The sequence below is a fragment of the Pholcus phalangioides genome, unplaced genomic scaffold, assembly GCF_987345545.1.
Source record: "Pholcus phalangioides strain wild (caught in Gottingen) unplaced genomic scaffold, Ppha-v1.0 ptg000015l_1, whole genome shotgun sequence".
Lineage (NCBI taxonomy): Eukaryota > Metazoa > Arthropoda > Arachnida > Araneae > Pholcidae > Pholcus > Pholcus phalangioides.
The window spans coordinates 70,532,095-70,555,189 of NW_028301608.1; the positions used below are offsets into that span (position 1 = coordinate 70,532,095).

General features: G+C 35.8%; 1 protein-coding gene across 2 annotated transcripts in view; it reads left to right on the forward strand.

Moving 5' to 3' along the window:
* The window catches only part of LOC149076634 (pescadillo homolog), a 270,201-nt gene that overhangs the window by 102,596 nt on the left and 144,510 nt on the right, over positions 1-23,095 (forward strand). For both annotated transcript variants that reach the window (XM_089244245.1, XM_089244246.1), the window contains exons 6-7: positions 10,309-10,442; positions 17,846-17,962. In XM_089244245.1, the coding sequence (XP_089100371.1) occupies positions 10,309-10,442; positions 17,846-17,962 (251 nt within the window). The remainder of the gene's footprint in view (positions 1-10,308; positions 10,443-17,845; positions 17,963-23,095) is intronic.

Here is a 23,095-nt window from a genome sequence, read left to right on the forward strand (position 1 = left end):
TCGAATACTTAAGAACTTTAAAATATAACATTTTGAGATGTTATGGAACTGAAACTTTTAACATTCAGACTTTAAACTTTTAACAAGCATTTATTTTTTAACGATGTTGTTAGTAAACAGCTGATACATTTGTGAGACTTTTCTAACTCTTGAAAAATTTTGTTTCCCAGGAACTTGGCTGTAGGTAGCTACGAAGTTATGTGGGTTTTCAAGGTTACCAAACAATTCTACCAGAGCAAACAAAGGTAATTTTAATTCTTTGTATTTGACTTTGAGCAACAGTTTCCGTCATTATTTTCATGTAAAATAAAATATTTCCATGCATGATTTAATGACATAAATTTTAACATTATGTTGCATCATTTTCACTGATTTCATTTGTATCAACAACCCTAGTGGAACAAATACAGTCGAACCCTGATTTAATGCCACCATCCCACCCAACAAATTTTGGCGCTATATCAGATCGCAGACATAATAGCGTTTCGGAGAGGCTGTATTACATAAATTCACATGTTTATTAAGAAATGTATTCAGTGTCTCATTTATGTTACATGATGAATAAAATAACCTATTTTACACACATTCAATTTTAAGTTGAGAAAATTCATAAAAATTGTAAACTGTAAAATCACTTGAATATTTCTCAATATAAAACTCAACAGAAACATACTTTCCCTCTGAAATTATTGTAATTTCATCAACACATTTTATATGTGCAAAAACAAAATAAGCGGGGGGGGGGGGAAGGTGGCATTGTTTTTGCCACCTTAGAAATATCTTGCTATGAGTAATTTTCTTTATAATCATAATTTTTTCAGATACTATTGAAAGAACAACTCTTTTTGACATAATTGAATTGAGCAAACTAAGATAGATTTCTTAATGGCTACCTGCCACTCAAAATTTGACCAGTGCAAGTAAAAACATGTATACTGTTGAAAAACTTGTCTTGGCTATATAAATGAGAGGGAGGACATTAAAAAAAACCGTTAAAAGCTTTGCCAACTGAAAAGCAATATTAATTCTTTGAAAATGTTATCATATTTACTGATTAGCAAATTTTGTGAATGGAAATATTAAAACAATTAATATAATTGACGACAAATAATATCATACTTTTTAACTAGCGAGACGATACAACACTGCAAAATTTCTATGTTAATTTAAATAGGGTTCCCCGATCCACAAGAGGTTGCTAAGGATGTGTTTTAGAGCGAAGCTGAAAGTAAAGTGAAAATATTAAGTAAGCTGCGTGCCAATAGGTTTTTTCACTTCATCTGTCTGACCAAAATTTTAGGGTAGAAACATGTCTCAAAGAATTGAAAAACATTTTAGGTGCCGGCCAAATTTCTTGGCAGCCAAGCATATTTTTAGGAGAAATAATCCAAAGTAAAAACAAATTATATTCAACTTTTTCAGCACTTAGTGATGATCTTCACATATTGGAAGATGCAGACATAAACTCAAAATATTTTGTGACCTGCATAGAAAATTTTAGGTGTCAGTATGATTTTCTTTTTTGCAATGTTGGCTCCTAAGATTTGTGAAGCCCTAGGAAAATACATGTAGACATGAACAAGTGCATCTGTGTGCAATGCCAGGCCTCCCTTGTAAAACATAGTTGATGCATTTTGGATCCTACTGTGATAAAATGGTGGCGAGTCGACAAAGTGCTATTGTGCACGAATCATCTCTACTTATGCAACTAAACACTGTTATAATTTGAAATCAAATATACAGTACATTTAAAGATTGATAAGCATAATAGAAGTGTTTTTTTCTTCCTCTTTCTAATTTCAGGTAAATCAACATTTGAAGATGCAGATGAAAATGAATGAATCTCAAAAAATTATATTCTTGAAAGGTGCGATTTCTAAGAAAAGTACGACAAATAAATTGTGATTATGATAACTTTCTATGAACATATGTTTGAAATAAAATGTGTTTGTATGACAAATCATGTGTGCAAGTTGTTATTCAATTCATGTTTCTATTAATCAATTTCAATCAATCATTCATCTTCTAATCAACTGAAATGAAATATACGATCAAATGAAAGTTATCAGGTGAAGTTATTTGTTGGAAGCTAAATATGAAACACATAAATTGATGAAAGATCTTTAATATAGAAGTATATATCTTTAAATATTGAAGTATTCACTTGCATTAACAGGTAAGTGCTCATTCATAGAAAATCATGTTCTGATAATATTTTTTAATACTGATAGTTTAAAATACAGAACTACAATACGTAGCAAGGCAGTTAATTCTTTTAATTATAAATTATCAATAATTTATTATTTTAGTTGTTCCAGAAGAATTTGCAATTCATTGTTTCAATGAATTTAAAAGGAATAAAAATGGATAATAAAAAATCATTTAACAAATTGGTCTTTAAAAAAAAGTGGCACTCAATATTAAAAATAGTATTCAGCTGGGGCCTCAAGTAGGGCTCCCGAGGTGAATAGGGGGCCCAAAAATCTATAATTATTTTGCATAATAACCCTTTCAAAAAGAGCCGCCCCCCCCCCCAAAAAAAAAGGGAAAGTCTGCCCTGAAAAGGCTCAACTAATGCCAGTAACCTTAATTTAAAATCTTAAATTTTGTTGTAAGAATTTTTTTTTTCAAATTTTGATTTCATCAGTATGCGACCCACTTATATGCAGCTGGGGTCCCAGATACTCGCTTCTTCAAGCATCCAAAAGAGGGGTCCATGAGCTCGGACAAGAAAAATACTTTGACTATTATTATATATGCAACGTCCTCATACATTTACAAAATAATTAAAGTAGCCAGCGATATTAGAGTAAAAAAAAATTGCAAAACACTGGTGACAAAAAAATGTATGGCGAGTACCACGGAAAAAAAAGTTTGTTTACAACATGTTTGTTTGTAAACATGAAATCGCTGCCACAACCCACTGCGGAAAAACGATTGTTAAATAATTAGTAGTAGTTGTAGGTTTCAAACGGCATCCCGATTGGTTAAAGATCTGTTACTCTCGAAAACCAAAAATTTTCTCACCCTATAACTACTGTTTCACGTCACGTGACCTTAAGGACTGGTAGTACATAGTACCTCTTTACTACTAGTAGTTGAAGCGGTCCTTAGCTTCAGTCCTCGGACCGGTAGTTCATTAGGACTAGTAGTTACTAAGGACTGCAGAGATAGTTCACCCCCTGGATAATTGGATTTAAAGCACATTTTTCTCCCATTATTCTTAAGCCGGGTTTTCGTAGGAGCAGGTTTTCTGTGCCGCATGCAAAGTGAATCGCCCAGCGTGACACGCCATCCACTCACCAATAATAAAACAAGTTCGACTGTTTTCCTAGAGAGCGCGACAAGCCTCACGGCAGTGTTTTACGTCTGGCGTGATTGGCCGACTGTTTCTGGAGGAGTCAAATGCGTTGTTCACCACTCGTTTTACCAATCTTCTCTTCATTTTTGTTTTCTTTCGCTGCCCTTCATCGAGCTCGGTGCTTCCCTTCAAACCGGAGCATGCAGATGACAGGCCACGGTAGGAATACACAAACGCGTAGTGTGATTATGTAACATGTTTCTTCCGATGCGAAATGGTCCAGCTCGGTTCATATGGCGCCAAAAACTTATGTTGGAATGTTTTTCCCCTTTTTATTCTTTGTGCATGTGGAACCGCTCGGCCCGACGCAATATGTAAATCGCCAGCAGCGTGCTCCCACTTTCACGGGAGCTCGGCTTTATACTGTAGGCTGGCTTTTTTCCGCATGTATGTCGGAATTGTTTTTTTTCTCCCTAAGATTGCGGGTTGTTATTTGTCGGCCGTTTTATTTATTTATTTTTTTTATGATCATAAATGATCTTGTTTTTTTTCCTTGCAACTTTTATGGAATAAAAGCTAGAGTTAAAAATGAACTTCCGATCGTTGTTTTTGTTCTTCAGCTCAGTCGGCATGCTCTGGCCCCCAACAACCAATATCTCCTAGAACAGAAGGACTTCTACTCTAGAAGTCCTTCTGTTCTAGAAGGTATTGCAACAACCCACTTCTAGGAAAGCCTGGCTTTATGGTAGCATGTATCCTGTGATCGTATGTAGACGTATTTCGAGTCGTTGGAAGTCATTAAATTTTTGTACTAGGTATTTTTTCTGGAGGACTTGAGAAATAAATATCTTAGAAAAGTTTCATAATTTTTGCCGAAATAATTTCAGCCTTTCGGTCCATAAGTGAGCAAAGCTTCCTCTGATTACTGTCAACCATATGCGGAGATAGACTTGGAAGTCTGGGGGGGCACGATGATGATGTCAATTCATATATGCATATATACATTAGATCAGTCAACTTCACATCCCCCCCCCCCACCATATCTCCGCCCATGCTGTCAACAAAATATTTATTTAGGAGTGATGTGAAGCGCTTGTACAAGCTTCCCTTCAAACCGGAGCATGCAGATGACAGAGTAGCTGATAGCAGGGCCGTGAACTGATGCGCCACAGTAGGAATACACAAATGAGTAGTGTGATTATGTAACACGTTTCTGTCGACGTGAAATGATCCAGTTCGGTTCATGCGGCGCCAAAAACCTATGTTGGAATGTTTTTTCCCTTTTTATTCTCTGTGCACGTGGAACCGCTCGGCCCGACGTAATATGTAAATCGCCGGAGGCATACTCTCACGGGAGCTCCGCTTTATACTGCAGGCTGGTTTTTTTCTGCCTGAGATTGCCAGTTGTTATTTGTCGGCCGTTTTATTTATTTTTTTTATGATCGTATATGATGATGTTTTTTCCCTTGCAACTTTTATGGAATAAAAGGTAGAGTTCAAAATGAACTTCCGATCATTGTTTTTTTTTCTTCAGCTCAATCGGCCCGCTCTGGCCTTCAACAACCAATACTTCCTTCTAGAGTAGAAGTCCTTCTGCTCTAGAAGGTATTGCAACAACCCGCTTCTCTAGGGAAACCCGGCTTTATGGTAGCATGTATCCTGTGATCGTATGTAGGCGTACTTGGAGGAGTTGGAAGTTTGGGGGGGGGGGCACGATGATATCAATTCATATAGATCAGTCATTCATTAGATCAGTCAACTTCACCTTTCACGCTGCCCCCCCCCCCCACGTATCTCCGCCCATGCTGTCAACTACATATTTATTTATGAGTGATGTGAAGTGCTTTTTTTTTGTACAAGGTTCTTTAAAGAAAGAAAACAAAAAAATGAGTAACAAGTATGTGTATACTTTTAATTACTTGTGTGGCTGAAAAATCCCTTCTATCAAGATTGGTTGCTGAGTGTGCCACCAGACAAAAATGCCGCCAAATGCAAGCTGTGCTTCAATGGATGAATCGGCGCTGAAATCCATTGAGCTTATATTACTGGAGGGAGATGTGACGCAGGACCGTAATTAGGATTTTTGTATTGTCTTGCCGCCCCCACCAATTCTGAATTCGATAATTTTATAACGGTGTTCACCTAAAAAAATTTCCACCCGGGGCAGTTGCCCCCCCCCCTGCCCTCTAGTTCCGGTACTTGTATGACGTCAGTGGTCTACATCACTACATCATTCCTTGGATCATTCCGGCGCATCTCCGTTATTTTCTAATGGCATCCCTAGATGTTTAAAGGAGTTTAAAACAATAAATAAAAGGAATAATTTCAGTATCAATGATATGATTCCAAAATTAATGAGAGATAATTCCAGAATTAATGAAAGACAATTTCAGCATTGATAAGAGATAATTCCGGAATTATTGCTTTATTAATTTTGGAATTAATGAAATAGTTTTATAATCAATAAAATAATTCAGCATTAATGAAAGAAAGAATTTCAGCATTAGCGAAAGAAACAAATCCAGAATTGATGAAAGCAATTATTCCAAAAGTAATGAAAGAAATAATATTAGAATTGTTGAAAGAAATAATTCCAGAACTGATGAAAAAATTCCAGAATTAATGTAAAATTATTCCAGCATTAATGAAAGAAATTTTTTCAGCATTAATGAAATAAATTCAGAATTAATGAAGGAAATAATTTAATCTTTTTCTATCTTTAGAAGAGTTCTTTTTTTTTAGTCTTTAAAAGAAAATTAATTGCAATATTTAGAGACTAAACTGCATTTCAATGAGGAAATTGACAGATTAGAAATTATTCAATGTGTCATATGTTTTGTATGATATATATGTGTATGTGGCCTCCTTTATTCATTACGGATGATGTGAAATAAAGTAGGTAGAAATGTAATCTCTGAAAGTTTTAATCACAATTAAATATGCCCCTATTCATGTGAAAAATATGCGTTTGTAAAAAAAGTCCTTGAATTTTTAAGTTTTACCTTGAAAAGTGCTTGAATAGTCCTTGAATTTTATTTCGTTGGAAGAGTACGAACCATGACACAACACAAAAATGAAGGGAAGATCGCTGAAACGCGCGGCACACGCTTAACTCCTCCAGAAGCAGTCTGCCAATCACGTCCGACGTAAAGCGCTGTTGTGAGCCGTATTGCGCTCTGTAGGAAAACAGTCGTACTGCTTTTCATATTGATTAATAGATGGCATGTCGCGCGGCATAGAAAACCTGCTAGTAAAACCCGGCTTTTAAAAGTGTCAGCCCGAGCCACATCTGGTTTTACAGGAGGAGGGGGGGGACGAGCCGATCAGCCACTATAGCTGAACCCACTTTTTTTAACTTTCGGGTATCTTTATGTTAGGGGTCGTTCAAGTATTACGTCAGCATGGATGGGGGATTTTCAATTTGCTGACTTGATGACATGGAAGGGGGGGGGGTGGATGATTCTTATGTCATCAACCACCCTTTATAAAAAATATGAAATATTCTTAATAGTGTCTTACTCGGTGTGCGAAAACTTTTCACTAGTTTGTGGACACCTGAACTAACACTGAACTAACATTCTCCCTATTGAGTCCCCGACAGAGTCACTCTAGTGATCTTCAAATACTTAGCGGATCCAAATGCTCTGGAGCTGTGCTGCGCATTATATAATGTCACATGTCACTCAAGGGATCGCTTAATGTGCCACAGATCGCTTAAATGGTCTGGAATTGTGCCACGAGTCACTTAAGCGATCTGTAAATTTGTCAGTTAGTTCATTGTTACAAAAATAGATTTAGAGACAGGCCACATTAGGTCCGCACAGGCCGAATGTTTACCGCGGGTCAAGGGTTACCAAGGGCTTAGAGAGGTAGGGTCGCAATGAATTTCTTGAGCAATTTTTGGTTCTTAGCCTTCAAATAGCATTGAAATTAACAAAAATTGATTATAATAACATATAAATATATTGTTTCGATATTGTAAAAAATATTTGAATTGTACAAAAGAATTGTAAAAAATATTTTTACAATTCTTTTAAAGAATATTTTGTGGATTAAAAAAATAAATTTTTGATCATCTGGGGGGAAGCCCCCAATTCAGATTTAGATTCCACCAATAAGTGTTAGGAGGAAGGGGGCAGAGCGCTGACAGGGGGAGGGTGAGAGTTTTGCTGACTGTTTCTGACAAGAGGGGCGAGTCAAAAATTGCTGAAAATTTACTGACATAATACTAGAACAGCCCCTTATTTTAAAGCATACATGTGCTCAACACATGGCCTAAATGTGGCCTGCCTCAAGTGTCTCGTGGCAAATTCTTACTTCAATTGAGCGGCCCGCGGCACATTCCCAGATTGTTTGAGAGTGATTTCCGGAGGGGGGGGGGGTGGCTTTCTTTCAAACCAAGCACAACTCAGGTCTATTACCATCTATGGGCAATTTACTATCTAGGAAGTGTGTGTGTGTGTGCGCCTAGAGTTGCTGCAAATATAAATAATTTTGTAAGAAAAATATTTGTCGGCTGTGGTTTTTATTTTGAGTAATTGGAGGGGGAATGAATATCACTTTTAGAATTTTTATAATTTATGTGATGCTGTTAAGAGTTATATTTTTGACTAATACTTGAAGGTACTTGTCGACGACAGAAAGCATGTATGTGGATTGATTATTTTATGAATTCTTATGATGCTGGGTAACAAATCAAAACTTGTAATTTTTGAACCACTTCTACATCTATATTTTTGAGAAGAGGGAAAGTTTGTTTGCAAATTAAAAATATATTTGCATATGTGCCCCGCCCTTTTTTTGCTGTAAAACTTGTAAGTTATGAAGTTTGTCATGACTCCTTAAAAACTGCTTGAAACTCCTTAAAAAGTCCTTAAAAACTCCTTACTTTTCATTTTGAAAATTTTGTATGAAACCTGATGCAGAATCAATCATTTCAACTGCATCTAAAATAGAAATTTTTGCGTCCATTCTAGCATCTAAAATTCACAATTTTTTTGTCTGTAATTTTCTGTAAAACTTGGAATAATTCCTAATTTTCTTGATTGAGACTTTTTGTGAAATCTTTTTCTTTCTCTTGAATTATTGATCCTGATAATGGGATTGAGTGAAATTGAGGGATTTGAACCACAAAAGAGTTGCTTTCTCTACATTGCCGAATCTCTGGTTTCTTATGAGTTTTCTGCTTTGTTCAGATAATAAGATTCAAATGCTGAAAAAATATTTCCCTCATTTCCAGCAAATGTTGAAATGGGTTCCATGCAACTCCATATTCTTCTGCGAGTTCACTCTGAGTTTTTCCCGATTCTAGTTTTCTAGTTTTTTGAAAATTCCAACTTTGGCTTTTAAAGTAAAAGTATGAAGTTCGCGTGGAGCTATTGCATTCACAGCCGTCGATACTCACAATGATAACCAAATGCCAAACCAAACAGCGTCTAACCAGGTTTTAGCTTTTACTTGTACTCCTTTTCCAAGAAATCGTAAAACCGAGTTCCGCCAAAAACATTCTCCGCAACAGACAATATCAAAACACAATAGATAAGATTTTTATCCCTATTGGATGTCGACAATTTCATCATCAATAGGGATCACACCACACTTTAGGGATCACACTACACTTTAGGGATCATGTACACTTCTTTTGGTCATGAAAAGAATGAAAGACTTGGAAACGCCACTAAAATGATAGGCTGGCCAAGAGGCTTCAAACATTCATTCTTCACATGCACGCCCCCCCCCCCATATCGCAAAAAAAAAAGGACCCATCATATAGAACAAAGAAACAAAGGATTATCGAAATACCCACTGGCAATTGTAAAAACCAGTCGTAGTAAAGGGACAAAAATCATAGTCGACTTAAGCGGAGTTAAGCCAAACATGTGTCGAGTTGGAGGTTTCCCTACATTGAAATTAGTACTGTGCCAACCAAGGGAATAATAGATGTAGAGTTATCCTCGTGTCGAGTTACTGAGAGTCTACTGTATATGGTTCAATCCCTGTCCTGTTTGGTATATATGTAAAATTTGGCTATGATCAGTCTAAAATTGTAGATTTGTATAAAGAACAAGCATATATAAGTGCATACTTTCATATTTGTACAGGGTGGGCAAAGCCTGTAGTGTTTTAAAGTTCGTAGAAACTTTAAAAATTCTTAAAAACCAGGAAAATAACCAAAATAAAAAATGGTTTGCAGGGTTAGCATCGCTAGTTCACTGGATTTTTTTTAGACAGGGGAACAACTAAAAAACAGCCTATAGGTGGTGCCAGTTCAAGAGACTTCAGTGGAAATATTCAAATGAGACGGTTATAAGAATTTGTGTTCTTAATCCACAACCGGTTCACTGTTGTAAACCGTGTACGTGGACCTGCTGCACTCTGCCGTTGCTAGATTTGTGACTCGCCTGCAATGTGTTATACTCTGTGGGGGTGGTGGTCATGTGGAACACATACTGCTGTAATAAATGATTTGGAGGCATTCTGTTCATTATTTGTGTATCTTTTCTTTGACTTGTGTACATCAGCGTCACCTATCAGCTGTTTTTAGAGTTGGTTTTTTTTCGGCCTTAAAAAAATTCCAGTGACTTAGCGATGCTAACCCTGCAGTTTTTTATTTCGGTTATTGTTCCGGTTTTTATGAATTTTTAAAGTTTCTACAAGCTTTTTGCCCACCCTGTATGTGACATATGTTATTACCATTTTTGACAAAACTTTCAACATTTTAGAGAGTGTTTTACTTCTGCTCCATTTTAAACTCCGAAAATGAAAGTTTTCTGCTTCAAAATGGATGAGTGGCCCTTTTATCCCTGAAAATTACTAAAATATTAAAAGGCTTTTAAGAAAGCAAGCTATTTCACCAATTATGATTTCTATAGATGGTTGAGAATTCTTGCTCATTGACTCAAGTATGATCGTTATACTGGTATTGTTTGTTGAAGTGTATTGTTTAAAATTGTATTTCATGAAGTAAATATGAGAAATTAAAAACATTATAAATCTTATTTTTTCAGTTGAGTTCATGCATTATGTTATGGAAACTAGATCTTTACGAAAAGTGTTCATATCGATAAAAGGAATTTATTACCAGGCTGAAATCATGGGTCAAGATATAACATGGATTGTCCCTCATGCTTTGGGATTTGATGTATGTTGAGTTTTCTTATTTTGATCAGTTCAACATGTCTATCAATAATAGCATTTTATTCATACATTAGAAAATAAGTTATAAGGAGTGTCATAAACTGGGTTAAATCATCAAAAACTTTAAGAATAATTTGTAGACAAATTTTTCCAACAGTTATGTTTAATGACATGAAACTTCATTTTATCCAGATTACAATGTTTTATATTTTGAAATTTTAATTTACAGTGAAACTGATGTAACGATATTCTGCGTTACAAGAATGGTATTTAGAACTGGATACCATGTTTAAAAAATTGAACTTAGTGAAATTTAAATGGTGCAATTGTGTATACAGGAAAGTGAAAACAGTAATGTTATCAGTGTATGTTTATGATATAGTAGTTTTTTTGGAAAACCTAGAAAAATCAGGGAGAAAATTTTTCATTAAAAAAGTCGGAGAAATCAGGTTTTTGTTCTAAAACCTGGAAATTTCTGACAACGATCTAAAAAATTGTCTTGATTATCGCCTGATCAGGAAAAAAATCTATTAAAAAAATAAATAGAAATAACAGGGAATTCTGATGAAATCATAAATATTGATAATCCGTAAAATATCACAATGTATCATAAAAACTCTAAATACTGCTGAAGAGGAACGAGGGTTTCATAAGTCTGCGTGGAAAAGCGTATTGCTGTTACCTTATCGTAACTCTTTCTAGTGTTTCCAGAAACATCATAACTGTGCATCGTCAAAGGTCATGTACAAAGCTACGTTGCAATAATTTCGTAAATTGACTTCAGTTAGCTATTGTGGATGACTCATGTGTATTTTAATTTTCAACGTGGGTATTTTTATTTGAAAACAATGAGTTGTAACAAAACATTTCAATCTTGGTTGGGCGGATAAAAACCTGAATGTTGGATCGAAGCAGTCAAAAATAACCTGTATAAAGCAGGGTGTCAGCGGCAAAACTCTGAACTTGAGCAACATGCAAGTAAGTTATTCAGCATGGTTCGCATGGTCCTTGAAAACCTTGAGGAAAAAAATGTTCATTTTCAAGCCCTTGAAAATCCTTTAAAAAGAAAATTTTTTTAAGAATTCTGTGAGTCCTTGAAAAAAAACCACTTTTTTCCAAAATAGTTCTAGTGATTTTTTTTTACTCCTTAAGTGACATCCTTAAAAAAAAGTGCAAGGCACAAGGAAAAATGGAAAAAGCCTTAGCAGTCAATAACCTTGGATTATTAGATTTAAAGCACGCTTTTTCCCCATTATTTTTAAGCCAGGTTTCCCGAGGAGCAGGTTTTCTGTACCGCGTGCAAAGTGAATCGCCCAGCGTGACACGCTGTCCACTCACCAATAATGAGAAAACAAGTTTGACTGTTTCTAGAGAGCGCAACAAGTCTCACAGTAGTGTTTTACGTCGGTCGTGAATGGCCGACTGCTTCTAGAGGAGTCAAATGCATTGAGCGCCACGCGTTTCACCGATGTTCTCTTCATTTTTGTCATTTTCTTTCACTTCCCTTCAAACCAGAGCATGCAGACGAGAGAGTAGCTGATGCGCCACGGTAGGAAAACACAAACTCGTAGTGTGATTATGTAACACGTTTCTGTCGACGCGAAATGATTTAATTCGGTTCATGCGCTGCCAAAAACCTCTTTTGAAATGTTTTTTCCCTTTTTATTTTTCCACATGGAACTGCTCGGCCTGACACAATATGTAAATCGCCGGTGGCATGCTCTCACTCTCACGGGAGCTCTGCTTTATATTGTAGGCTGGTTTTTTTTTTCGCGTGTATGTTGGGATTGTTTTTTCTCCGAGATTGCCGGTTGTTTGTTGGTCGTTTTATTTTCTTTTATGATCGTAAATGATCTTTTTTTCCCCCTTGCAACTTTTATAAAATAAAAGCTAGAGTTCAAAATGAACTTCCGATCGTTGTGTTTTTCTTTAATTCAATCGGCATGCTCTGGGCCCCCAACAACCCACTTATAGGAAAACTCTGCTTTATGGTAGCATGTATCCTTTGATCGTATGTAGATGTATTTGGAGTCGTTGGAAGTCATTAAACTTTTGTACTAGGTATTTTTTCAGGCCTTGAGAAATCAATGTCTTAAAAAAAAGTTCCATAATTTTTGCCAAAATAATTTCAGCCTTTCGTAAGTGAGCGAAGCTACCTCTGATTTGCCTCAACAAAATATTGCTTTTTTTTACATTAAGGAGTGATGTGAAGCGCTTGTACAAGGTTCTTTAAAGAAAGAAAACAAAAAAATGAGTGGCAAGTGTATATGTACTTTTAATAACTTGTGGCTGAAAAATCCCTGATATCAAGATTAGTTGCTGAGTGTGCCAGACAAAAATGCCGCCAAATGCAAGCTATGCTTCAATATCGCTTCAATGGGTGAATCGGCACTGAAATCCATTGAGCTTATATTATTGGAGGGAGTATGATGCAGGGCCATCACCAGGATTTTTGTATTGTCTTGCCGCCCCCTCCAATTTGGAATTTGATAATTTTATAAGTGTTCACCTAAAAATTTCCACCCGGGGCAGTTGCCCGCCCCCACCGACCCTCTAGTTTCGACACTGTTATGACTTCAGTGGTTCTCAATCAGGTGCCATATGGCCCCCTAGTGGTACTGGGATACTTAAAGGGGGCCACGGAAGAAAATGAGAAAGGGGCCTTTGACAGGTGGTTTGGTGGGCTGTAGAGAGCTGAGAAGAAAAATTAAGGTGGGAAGAAATAGAGCTTTTATATTTTTAGTGACTATACACTTACAGAATCCAACAAAGCCACCCATAAAACCAGGGCTGTTTTTGGGCATGGACCCACCCAGGCCTCACCGCCTACATTTTCCAGCAGGTTCCCTAGGATGGGGTTTTTCGCAGACCCCTCCTCTATATTAAATTTACTGTGTGAAAAACGAAAATGATGAAAACCATATCAGGCTCCGGGCTGCAGCTCTATCAGTCCCACTCCTGTGAGGGGTAGTGCCAAGGGGTCTCATGTCCATAAGTGACCCCACCTTATATTTTGTATAGTACAATAAATATTGAAAATAAATAGGAAATATGTAGGCTGTTTATTTCCAGCTAAGTATGGGGCTACCATAGCATCACTTTGCCTAAGGCGCCCAAAATGTTGAGACTGTCCTGAATAGAACTCGGACTAGCGGGGAGCTCAATAAATTCTAGGCCAGTGGTCTGGAGACCAATCTTATTTGCAAAATTTTCATTCAGTATAAGTTCACTGAAAAAATCAATTCAATATGTATAAAGAATCTTGCTTCTAGATGAGGGTCGAAAACTCTGGGTAAGACAGGGGAGCAACGAGGAAAAAAATATGGTTCAAAGGGGGCCACAGGCAAAAAAAGGTTAAGAAACACTGGTCTATATCCTTCCTTGGAAGATCACGTGGCACGTTGAATGTAGGTGCGATCTCTATTATTTTCTAATTGCATCCATAGCCATTTAAAACAATAAATGAAAGAAATAATTTCAGTATCCATGATATGATTCCAGAATTAATAAAAGAAAAAATTACAGAATTAATTAAAGAGTCAAAAAAAGAGGAAAAAGTTAAATTTCCCAAAATTAATAAAGCAATAATTCCAAAATTAATAAGAGAGACAATTCCAGAATTAATGGAAGATAATTTCAGAGCCAATAAAAGAATTCAGCATTAACATGGTTCATACGGTTCTTGAAAACCTTGAAAAGTCCTTGGGAAAAAAAGTTCATTTTCAAGGCCTTGAAAGTCCTTGAAAAAAAAATTTTTTTTAAATTCTGTGAGAGTCCTTGAAAAATTTGTTTTCCGAAATAGTTTTCGCCACTTTTTTTTTTTACTCCGTAAGTGACGTCCTTAAAAAAGTGCAAAGCACAGGGAAAAAGCCTTAGCAGCCAATAACCCTAGATAATTGGATTTAAAGCACATTTTTTCCCCATTAGGGCCCTTTCACACGGAGCGGATGCGGGTCCGGAAGAAGTTTTAATAATTGGAATATACTGCGCCTTTCAGACGAGCCGAAAAATCTCCGCACCTAGGAAATGTTCATGCGGGTCCAGACGTCGTCCGCATGTGTCAAAACCTAAGTGCAGGCTCCGCATCCGCACATAGAAGTTTTGACAATAGGTTTATTCGGAGCTATTCACACGATGCGGAGCGAATTTGTCCGCATCTTTGGCTACTTTTTGAAGGTGATTTTTCACGGAATTTTTTCAATTATTTGCCATAAATACCCTTAAAAACACCATATGATGGTCCCTGCTGATTAATATAATGTACCTACATACGTCTATCCCTCCGTTTCCTTCTGAGATGGAGATATAGGAACTTTAACTGCCTTTTGTCCATATTTCACAATTTTATACAATAAGACCTGCCAACAACGGCCACTGACGGGACCAAAGTTATAAGCCGTTCTGTTCATTACGAATATTTAATTGACTACATACTTTAATAACTTTTAAATTAAATTTAAAAATTTTAATTTTTTTCTTTTTAAATTTTTAAAATTATTTAAAAATATAAATATCTGAAATATTATTTTAAATATTTGTTATTTTTTAAAATTTTTTAACTGTTAATTTTTTTAAACTTTAAAAAAAATACTTTTCATAAACAACGTTATCCACGTACGGTGCTCACTCAGGGCCGGATTAAGACGTTTGAAGACCCTAGCACTTGAATATTTTTGGTGGTTCCCCCGATACCTACAAGTTTATTTTACTCGATATTCAGTCTATAAACTGAAAAAATGAAATTTTATATTTCAGAAGTGATTAATCTAAGGATGGGATTTCACTCTAAAAGGTTTATGAAAGTTATTTTATAAAACTTGAAAAAAGCAACTCCGTTATTTTCTAATGGCATCCATAGTTGTTTAAAGGAGTTTAAAACAATAAATGAAAGAAATAATTTGAGTATCAATGAAAGAGTTACAAAATTAATGAAAGATATAGTTCCAGAATTAATGAGAATTCCAGAATTAATGAAAGAGATAGTTCCAGAATTAATGAGAATTCCAGAATTAATGAAAGACAATTTGAGCATTGTAAGAGATAATTCCAAAATTAATAAAGCAATAATTCCAGAATTAATTGAATAATTTTAGAATCAATAAAAGAATTCAGCATTAATGAAAAAGAATTTCAGCATTAGCGAAAGAAACAAATCCAGAATTGATGAAAGCAATTATTCCAAAAGTAATGAAAGAAATAATTCCAGAATTGATGAAAAAATTCCAGAATTAATGAAATTATTCCAGCATTAACGAAAGAAATTATTCCAGCATTAACGAAAGAAATTATTCCAGCATTAACGAAAGAAATTATTCCAGCATTAACGAAAAATTATTCCAGCATTAACGAAAGAAATTATTCCAGCATTAACGAAAGAAATTATTCCAGCATTAACGAAAGAAATTATTCCAGCATTAACGAAAGAAATTATTCCAGCATTAACGAAAGAAATTATTCCAGCATTAACGAAAGAAATTATTCCAGCATTAACGAAAGAAATTTTTTCAGCATTAACGAAATAAATTTTTTCAGCATTAATGAAATAAGTAAATTCAGAATTAATAAAAGAAATAATTTAATCTTTTTCTATCTTTAGAAGAGTTTTTTTTTTTTAGTCTTTGAAAATTAATTGCAATATTTAGGGACTAAACCTTTCAATGAGTAAATTGACAGGTACGAACTGTGTTATTCGATGTGTTAGCTTGATGCTGAAATCCTGTATGAAAAGTGAAAAGCATTGCGATTTGGTGAAAATCTGTCTTTATCTTTGAATTTATTGCTCAAGAAACTTCCTGCCGTGAATGATTCCATCAAGTCTGAAAGTGACACTGTTGAAAACAAAATAAACCTTTCATTGGAGATCATTTATTGAAAAATAAGTTGTGAATTCAGAAATTATATGGACACTGCAATGTATAAAAAAACCATTCGTACAAATCAATATAAACAACCTGGGGGAGCTGTAGATAATATGCAGTGGCCTATAAATCATTCTGAGAAATGTATGAGAGCATGAATTATTATAAATACTCAGTGTGTTTTTAGTTTATAATTCTTGAATTATCAGCAAGAAATTAGAGTAATTTGTACTTTTGATTTGTTTGTAGTGGAAACATTTTCCATGGGAGAAATTTGTCATAAAGCTAAGTGATTTCTTAATGATTCACGCAGTGGGGTTTTCTTTTCCTATGATAAAAACATGCATCTTGTTTGTCTGAAATTTGTTTTTCAAATGTTTCAATGTTGATGTGAAAATTTGAAGATGCATAAGTATGCAATGAATTAACTGTATGATATACATTACGGATGATGTGAAATAAAGTATGTAGAAATGTAATCTTTGAAAGTTTCAATCAAAATTAAATATGCGCCTATTATTCATGTGAAAAATATGCATTTGTAAAGAGTCCTTCAATTTTTAAGTTTCACCTTGAAAAGTGCTTGAATAGTCATTGAATTTTTTTTTCGTTGGAAGAGTACAAACCATGTTTAGAGCCATGCCAAGTATGTCAAGTCTTAAGAGTTCAGTGAACAATCCCGGATTGCTTAACTTCTCAGTTCTAGCACTTATGTAAGTGCAGACCAACTGTAAAGAATTGTATTGCAGTGAAACCATTTTTGACTATGCCATAAAGAAAATAACAGTAAAGGCTTAAATCTTGTAGACATTAAAATTGCAGGAAAGGGAAATCTTCCATTCCGTAATTGTGTATTTGAAAAGCATAAATGTGTGTTAAAAAATGTCAATTATGAAAATTATGTCATTGTGACATGTAATTAACATTATTTTATAATTAATATAAATAATTTTAGATATAATTAATTTTTGTAAATTTTTATTTATTTATAGCAATTTTTTGATTTAAAAACAAAACAAAACAAATATTTGAAAGTTTAGATGGAAAAGCAGGAATTTTTTTTTATTAAAATGAGTGTGAAGCCTGCATATATTATGGGTTGTTGATCTCTGTCACATTTTAAAAATGTTATTTTTGAATTTTTTATTTTAAATATTAAAAAATTTTCACTGTTGACAAAAGTAAGTGTTCATTCTATTGCAATTCAGAACATTTTATATTGAAGTCAACACATTAAATATGAAATTTCAAATGTATAGTTATTTGAAATAACAAATATGAAAAAATTCAAAATAATAATATGCATGTGTTCAATACTCAGTGATTTATAGTAGTTATAGTGATGCTCTCAAAATTTTAGTTTCATAAAATGATAGAAATTACTGCATATATATATTTTTGTGTGCAGCTTTATAAAACAGAAACCAGTCTTAAACGGAAAATAATTTCAGGCTCTTGATTTTCCATTTTATACAGGTTTCAATGTATTAAATAAGCACTTGTGATGTAACAAATTGTCTTAAAAGTATGTTTTCTATTTTGTTTTTAGAGGCCTACAGATGTGGATTTCAAAATTATGGTAACTTTCACTGAATTTTACAGCACTGTATTGGGTTTTGTTAACTACAAGCTGTATCATACTTTGAATATGATATATCCTCCAAAAGTAAGCTTCAAAATTTCAGTTTATCTAATATATGCAGTGAAACATTGGTTTACAAGTGATCCGCAATATGAGACAAGCAAAAATTTTGAATGAATTTTGATTCAATAAACAAGCGATGATCTGTATTGCAAAGAACATATGCACCCTCAGTTTCCTATTTTACAATTAAACTCATTCAGCAATGCAAATGCAGACCTGCCAATTTTCCCGATTTAGGCGGGAGACTCCGGATTTGTTAAAATTTCTCCGAATTTTGGCAGAAAATTGGATTTTACGCAAGCTTTCATGTTGGTGTGGCGTCAATGATTACTCTCGTCATTAGGGAAAACACCCATAGAGGACAGCCGTGGTCATTTCCATCAGACAAGATGCTTAAGTACCTGTCACCTGTCAGGGTCGTATCTAGACGTATCAGGGGTCCCATATCACGCCAACTGCACACGCCCCATACCATCACAGAGCCTCCACCAGCTTGAACAGTCCCCTGTTGACATGTAGGGTCCATGGATTCATAAAGTTGTCTCCATACCCGTACACGTCCATCAGCTCGAAGCAATTGGAACCGAAACTCGTCAGACCAGGCAACGTGTTTCCAGTCCTCAACAGTCCAATGTCGGTGTTGTCGGGTCCAGGCGAGGCGTAAAGCTTTGTGTCGTGCAGTCATCAAGGGTACACGAGTGGGCCTTCGGCTCCGAAAGCCCATATCGATGATGTTTCGTTGAATGGTTCGCACGCTGACAATTGTTGATGGCCCAGCATTGAAATCTGCAGCAATTTACGGAAAGGTTGCACGTCTGGCAGATTGAACGATTCTCGTCAGTCTTCGTTGGTCCCGTTCTTGCATGATCTTTTTCCGGCCGCAGCGATGTCCTAGATTTAATTTTTTACCGGATTCCCGATATTCACGGTACACTCGTGAAATGGTCATACGTGAAAATCCAAATTTCATCGCTACCTCGGAGATGCTATGTCCCATCTCTCGTGCGCCGACTATAACACCACGTTCAAACTCGCTTAAATCTTGATAACCTGCCATTGTAGCAGCAGTGACTGATCTAACAACTATGCCAGACACTTGTTGTGTTATATAGGCGTTGCCGACTGCAGCGCCGTACTCTGATTGGTTTCATATCTCTTTATTTGCATACGCATGCCTGTACCAGTTTTTTTGGCTCTTCAGTTTAAATGACTAGAATAATGACCATTTCTGTGCGGAGACATAAATGGCAATGTTACACCTGTACTGTTATTGTTATAACCCGCAGGCTGAATGAATATGCCGAATTTTGCAATTTCTGATATTGTTTTTTTCTCCTGCAGATTATATACTAAAACTAACGGTACTTTCAGGGCTACCAACCTGCGTTCAAAGATAGTATATCTATGTCGTAAATTCGCTTTATTTCCCACAAGATTGCACACGTGCCTTTGTGAGGAATCGAAAAGGGGATTGGTTTACTCTTTTCAGTTACTTAAATTTTTCGGAGATCGTTGGAAAAAAACGGGATCTGTAAAAACTCCAGCTAAAATATTCATAGTTTTGTCATCTAGCCACTATGGTTGTGTGGTTATCATCTGCGGTTGCTGATCGTGACAATTTCACATGACTAAAATCTGGATTTGGCAAAGAGACGAGCCAAGGAAAAAACTCTTTACCTATGCAGAATCTATTTTTGTCTATTACTGTTCACATTTTTTTTTGGTCGACAAAGCTATTTTCACCCTTTCAATTTGTAACAATATTTGGGAACCCTTGGGGAATTCGCCAAACCTGCCTCTATCTCTTATTTTGAAACATGTTTATATAGTTTTATTTCAATAATATTATTTCTTCTCAATTCTTCTCAAGATAAAGGTTATGCACGCTATCCGTGAACCATAGGGGGTGCGATGTACAAACACACCTTTTTCAAACAAAGGGTATGGCCTTCCGCAAAACAGAGGGCAGTTTCGTACTAAATTCTTCCCATTGACTTACTACCCCTACTGAATGCAACCGGTCTTTAAAAACTTCCGCTAACCTTCCTCTCAAAACATCAAAGTTAGTTCTTCGAAAACAAGGAACCAGTCTTTTGTTATCAACCTTACCTGAGGAAAAGTTAGTGAAATCTGATGATGCAATGGTCACTGGAAGAAAACTCTTCCCCTACTGAAACATGTCAAACAAGATCCTCAGAACTAGTGAGAACTAAATCCAAAATAGCAGTACCCCTAGTGGCTTCTGATACAGGCTGATACAAAAAAATTATCGAGCACTAACTTAAAGTTTCTTTCATACTGATCTCTATATGAAAGGTTCTCTCAATCAATACCTGGGTAATTGAAATCACCAAGTATGAGAACCCTCTTACTCTTACACATGTAGGAAATTTCATCATGAAATTTGGTGATGTAGTTTGAATCCCTATTTGGTGGATTGTTACAAACCCCAACAATAAGTTTATGATGTCTTTTGTATTCAAGCTCAACCCATATAGTTTCAGTATCACTTCTCTACACTCTCTAGCCTTCAAACATGATTTCACGTATATCAACACTCCTTCCCCTTTCCTATCGCAGTTATCTTTTCCCATGGTCCAAATAACGTATATATACAAAAGTTTCATCAAAATACTACCACCGCAACGGGCGCTACATAGGTCAGAGGTGACAGTAAAATTCAACTGGCACTACTCAACTTAATTATACCGACACTACTCCGACCTATGTAGCTCCCGTTGTGGTTCACCCTATGTAGCGCGACCTATTTCATTGAAACTTGGTATGTACACGTTATTTGTACCATGGGGAAAAAACAACTGCGATTAAAAAAAAAAACACTACTTTTTCACCTGATGGTCAAACATTGAACTTTTTTATATTAAATCTTTCTTTTCCTCCATGGTCCATAGTTATATCCTATATACCAAGTTTCGTCAAAATACCTCCATCATATCACAATGGATGCTACATACGTCTGTGTAGTGTCGGTTTATTTATACAACCCTGTATATTGAAGACCTACGACACATTCTTCCTGCTCAGCACGTGGTGACAGGTTTGTGCTCAAGATCTAGGGAGATATGGGTACTGCCCCCCCCCCTCCAAGCGTCATAGGTAGAGCCGAGTGATCTAATTTATATATGAATTGACATCATGCCCTCTTCCCAGACTATATTGCAATGACTGGATTAGTTTCTTTTCTTCTGAACTTTTTTTTTTTTTGATCAAGCCCTCTTTTTAGGTGAAGGGAACTGCGGATGGAAAAAGTTTAGAAGTCACTGAAATACTGGTTAAGAGACTCAGCCCTTGAAAAACTTTTGAATGGTCCACCTAAAAAACTTCGAGGCTGTTCCAACGTAAATTCTGGTATTAAGGTTTTTACTCAACCGATATATTTCAGTCAACCAATGTAAACCCGCTTTCTCCCCTTTAAAAAAATGTGGTGTTGTCATTGTTTCCCAAAACAATGTGGTAAGCTGTATATTTTTCTAAAGCCGTTAATCCAAAGTCACCCTAAGAGGTGTGTGATTTTGTGCGGCTGCTCCAAGTCCCACGCTTAAGAAGGCGGCTTCATTCGCAGAGAATAGGAATATAAGAATAACATTTATAATTTTTTATGTCCTTCGATGGGAAAAGAGTTCATCAAAATCGAAATGATGTGAGGAATTAGTAAACATTATACAATATACTCGTACCATAATGGGGTTTCCCATGATCCTTTTTCCACTGGGTATCCCGCCTGGAGATATTGGCCTTGGAAATAGCTGTATATAGCAATCAAGAACACAATAATCCCGAATCCTTTACTGTTTAAGTAATGAAAGTTACACTGGGGAAGTTCATTTGCCAAATAAGGTTTTTGGAATGTTGGGGACTGTTCAGGCTAGATCTCATTTCTGCATGGGCTCCATTGGAGTAACTGGACAAACCGTGAGACACCCAAGCTCTGTCACAAGAAGCAACGTCATCTCCGGCAAAACAAAAATTTATTGAAACGTCAAAGATTATACATAGTGCAAGGAAATCAAAAATTATGTAAATCAAAGAATCAAATTAATTAAGTTAAAGTCAAAGTGCAATGGACAGGGATAATAAATAATCATAGAAAGCATGGACTCTACTAATTTATGGCTTCAAATTTAAACAAAATATCTTTGTTGAAAAAAATTAGACATTCTTTCCCAAATTGGTCTTCTGTTTAATTTTCCCCTCCATCAAGCCAAAAGTGTTTGAGATTACCCTGTAGTTACATCATGAACTACTGATGAAGAATTCAAACACTAAAATTAAGTTTGATGTACATGTAAAATTAATGTGCAATAGAGTTCTGATTTGAAGAAAAGCTACTTATTCAAACAGTTGCTCTGTTAGTCTAAATTAAAAATTACTAGTATGAATCAAAGTATACGAGTACATTTTACCACAATAAGTAATAAGAGATTAAGAATTTTTATCTTCTTTTTTTTTTAAAGTTTTCCATCGATGTGTAGACGCCTACAGGCCGGAGGTTGAGTGCACCCCCCCCCCCCTCCGCCCTTCCCCGTCATATGGAAATCATATGGATCAGAAAAGGATACAAATTCAGGACAGTACAATAAAATTTAGGCGCAACTAAATACAGTATCACTTTTTTGTCTTTTGTTTGTTTGATTTATTAGTAATGGTATGAAATGGGTGGAGGGGGGAAGGTGGACTGAAGCTAGATGGGGGCAGCAAAATTTGCATTGCCCGCCGTCGGCAGAAACACAAATAAGGCCCTGATATCAGGTTGTCCCGGTTGGAACGGTCCTCCAAATCGATAATTTTGTTGGTGAGGCAGGATTTTAGTTCGGACAGATTTGAGGAGAGATCAGAGGGATTTTGAAGTTCCTCTACGCAAAAAGTTTCTCCTCAGCTGCACTAAGACGCTTGCATAATCCATTTAGCGGATGACTGAATGAGTCTTGTTTTTGGGTGAGAAGGGTAAGTTGGTTTAGAATAGTTATAACTTGGGTATCTTGAATATTATGAAGAATGGATGAATTGGAGCAATTATCTGATGGTGTGGTAGTTATAGGCGGAAGATTTGATCTGTTTTGAGAGTGGGTTGGGAAGTAGTTGACTCTGAGACCAGTGTTGGATTTGATATCTCCAGCCAGTAAAAGCAAGCCA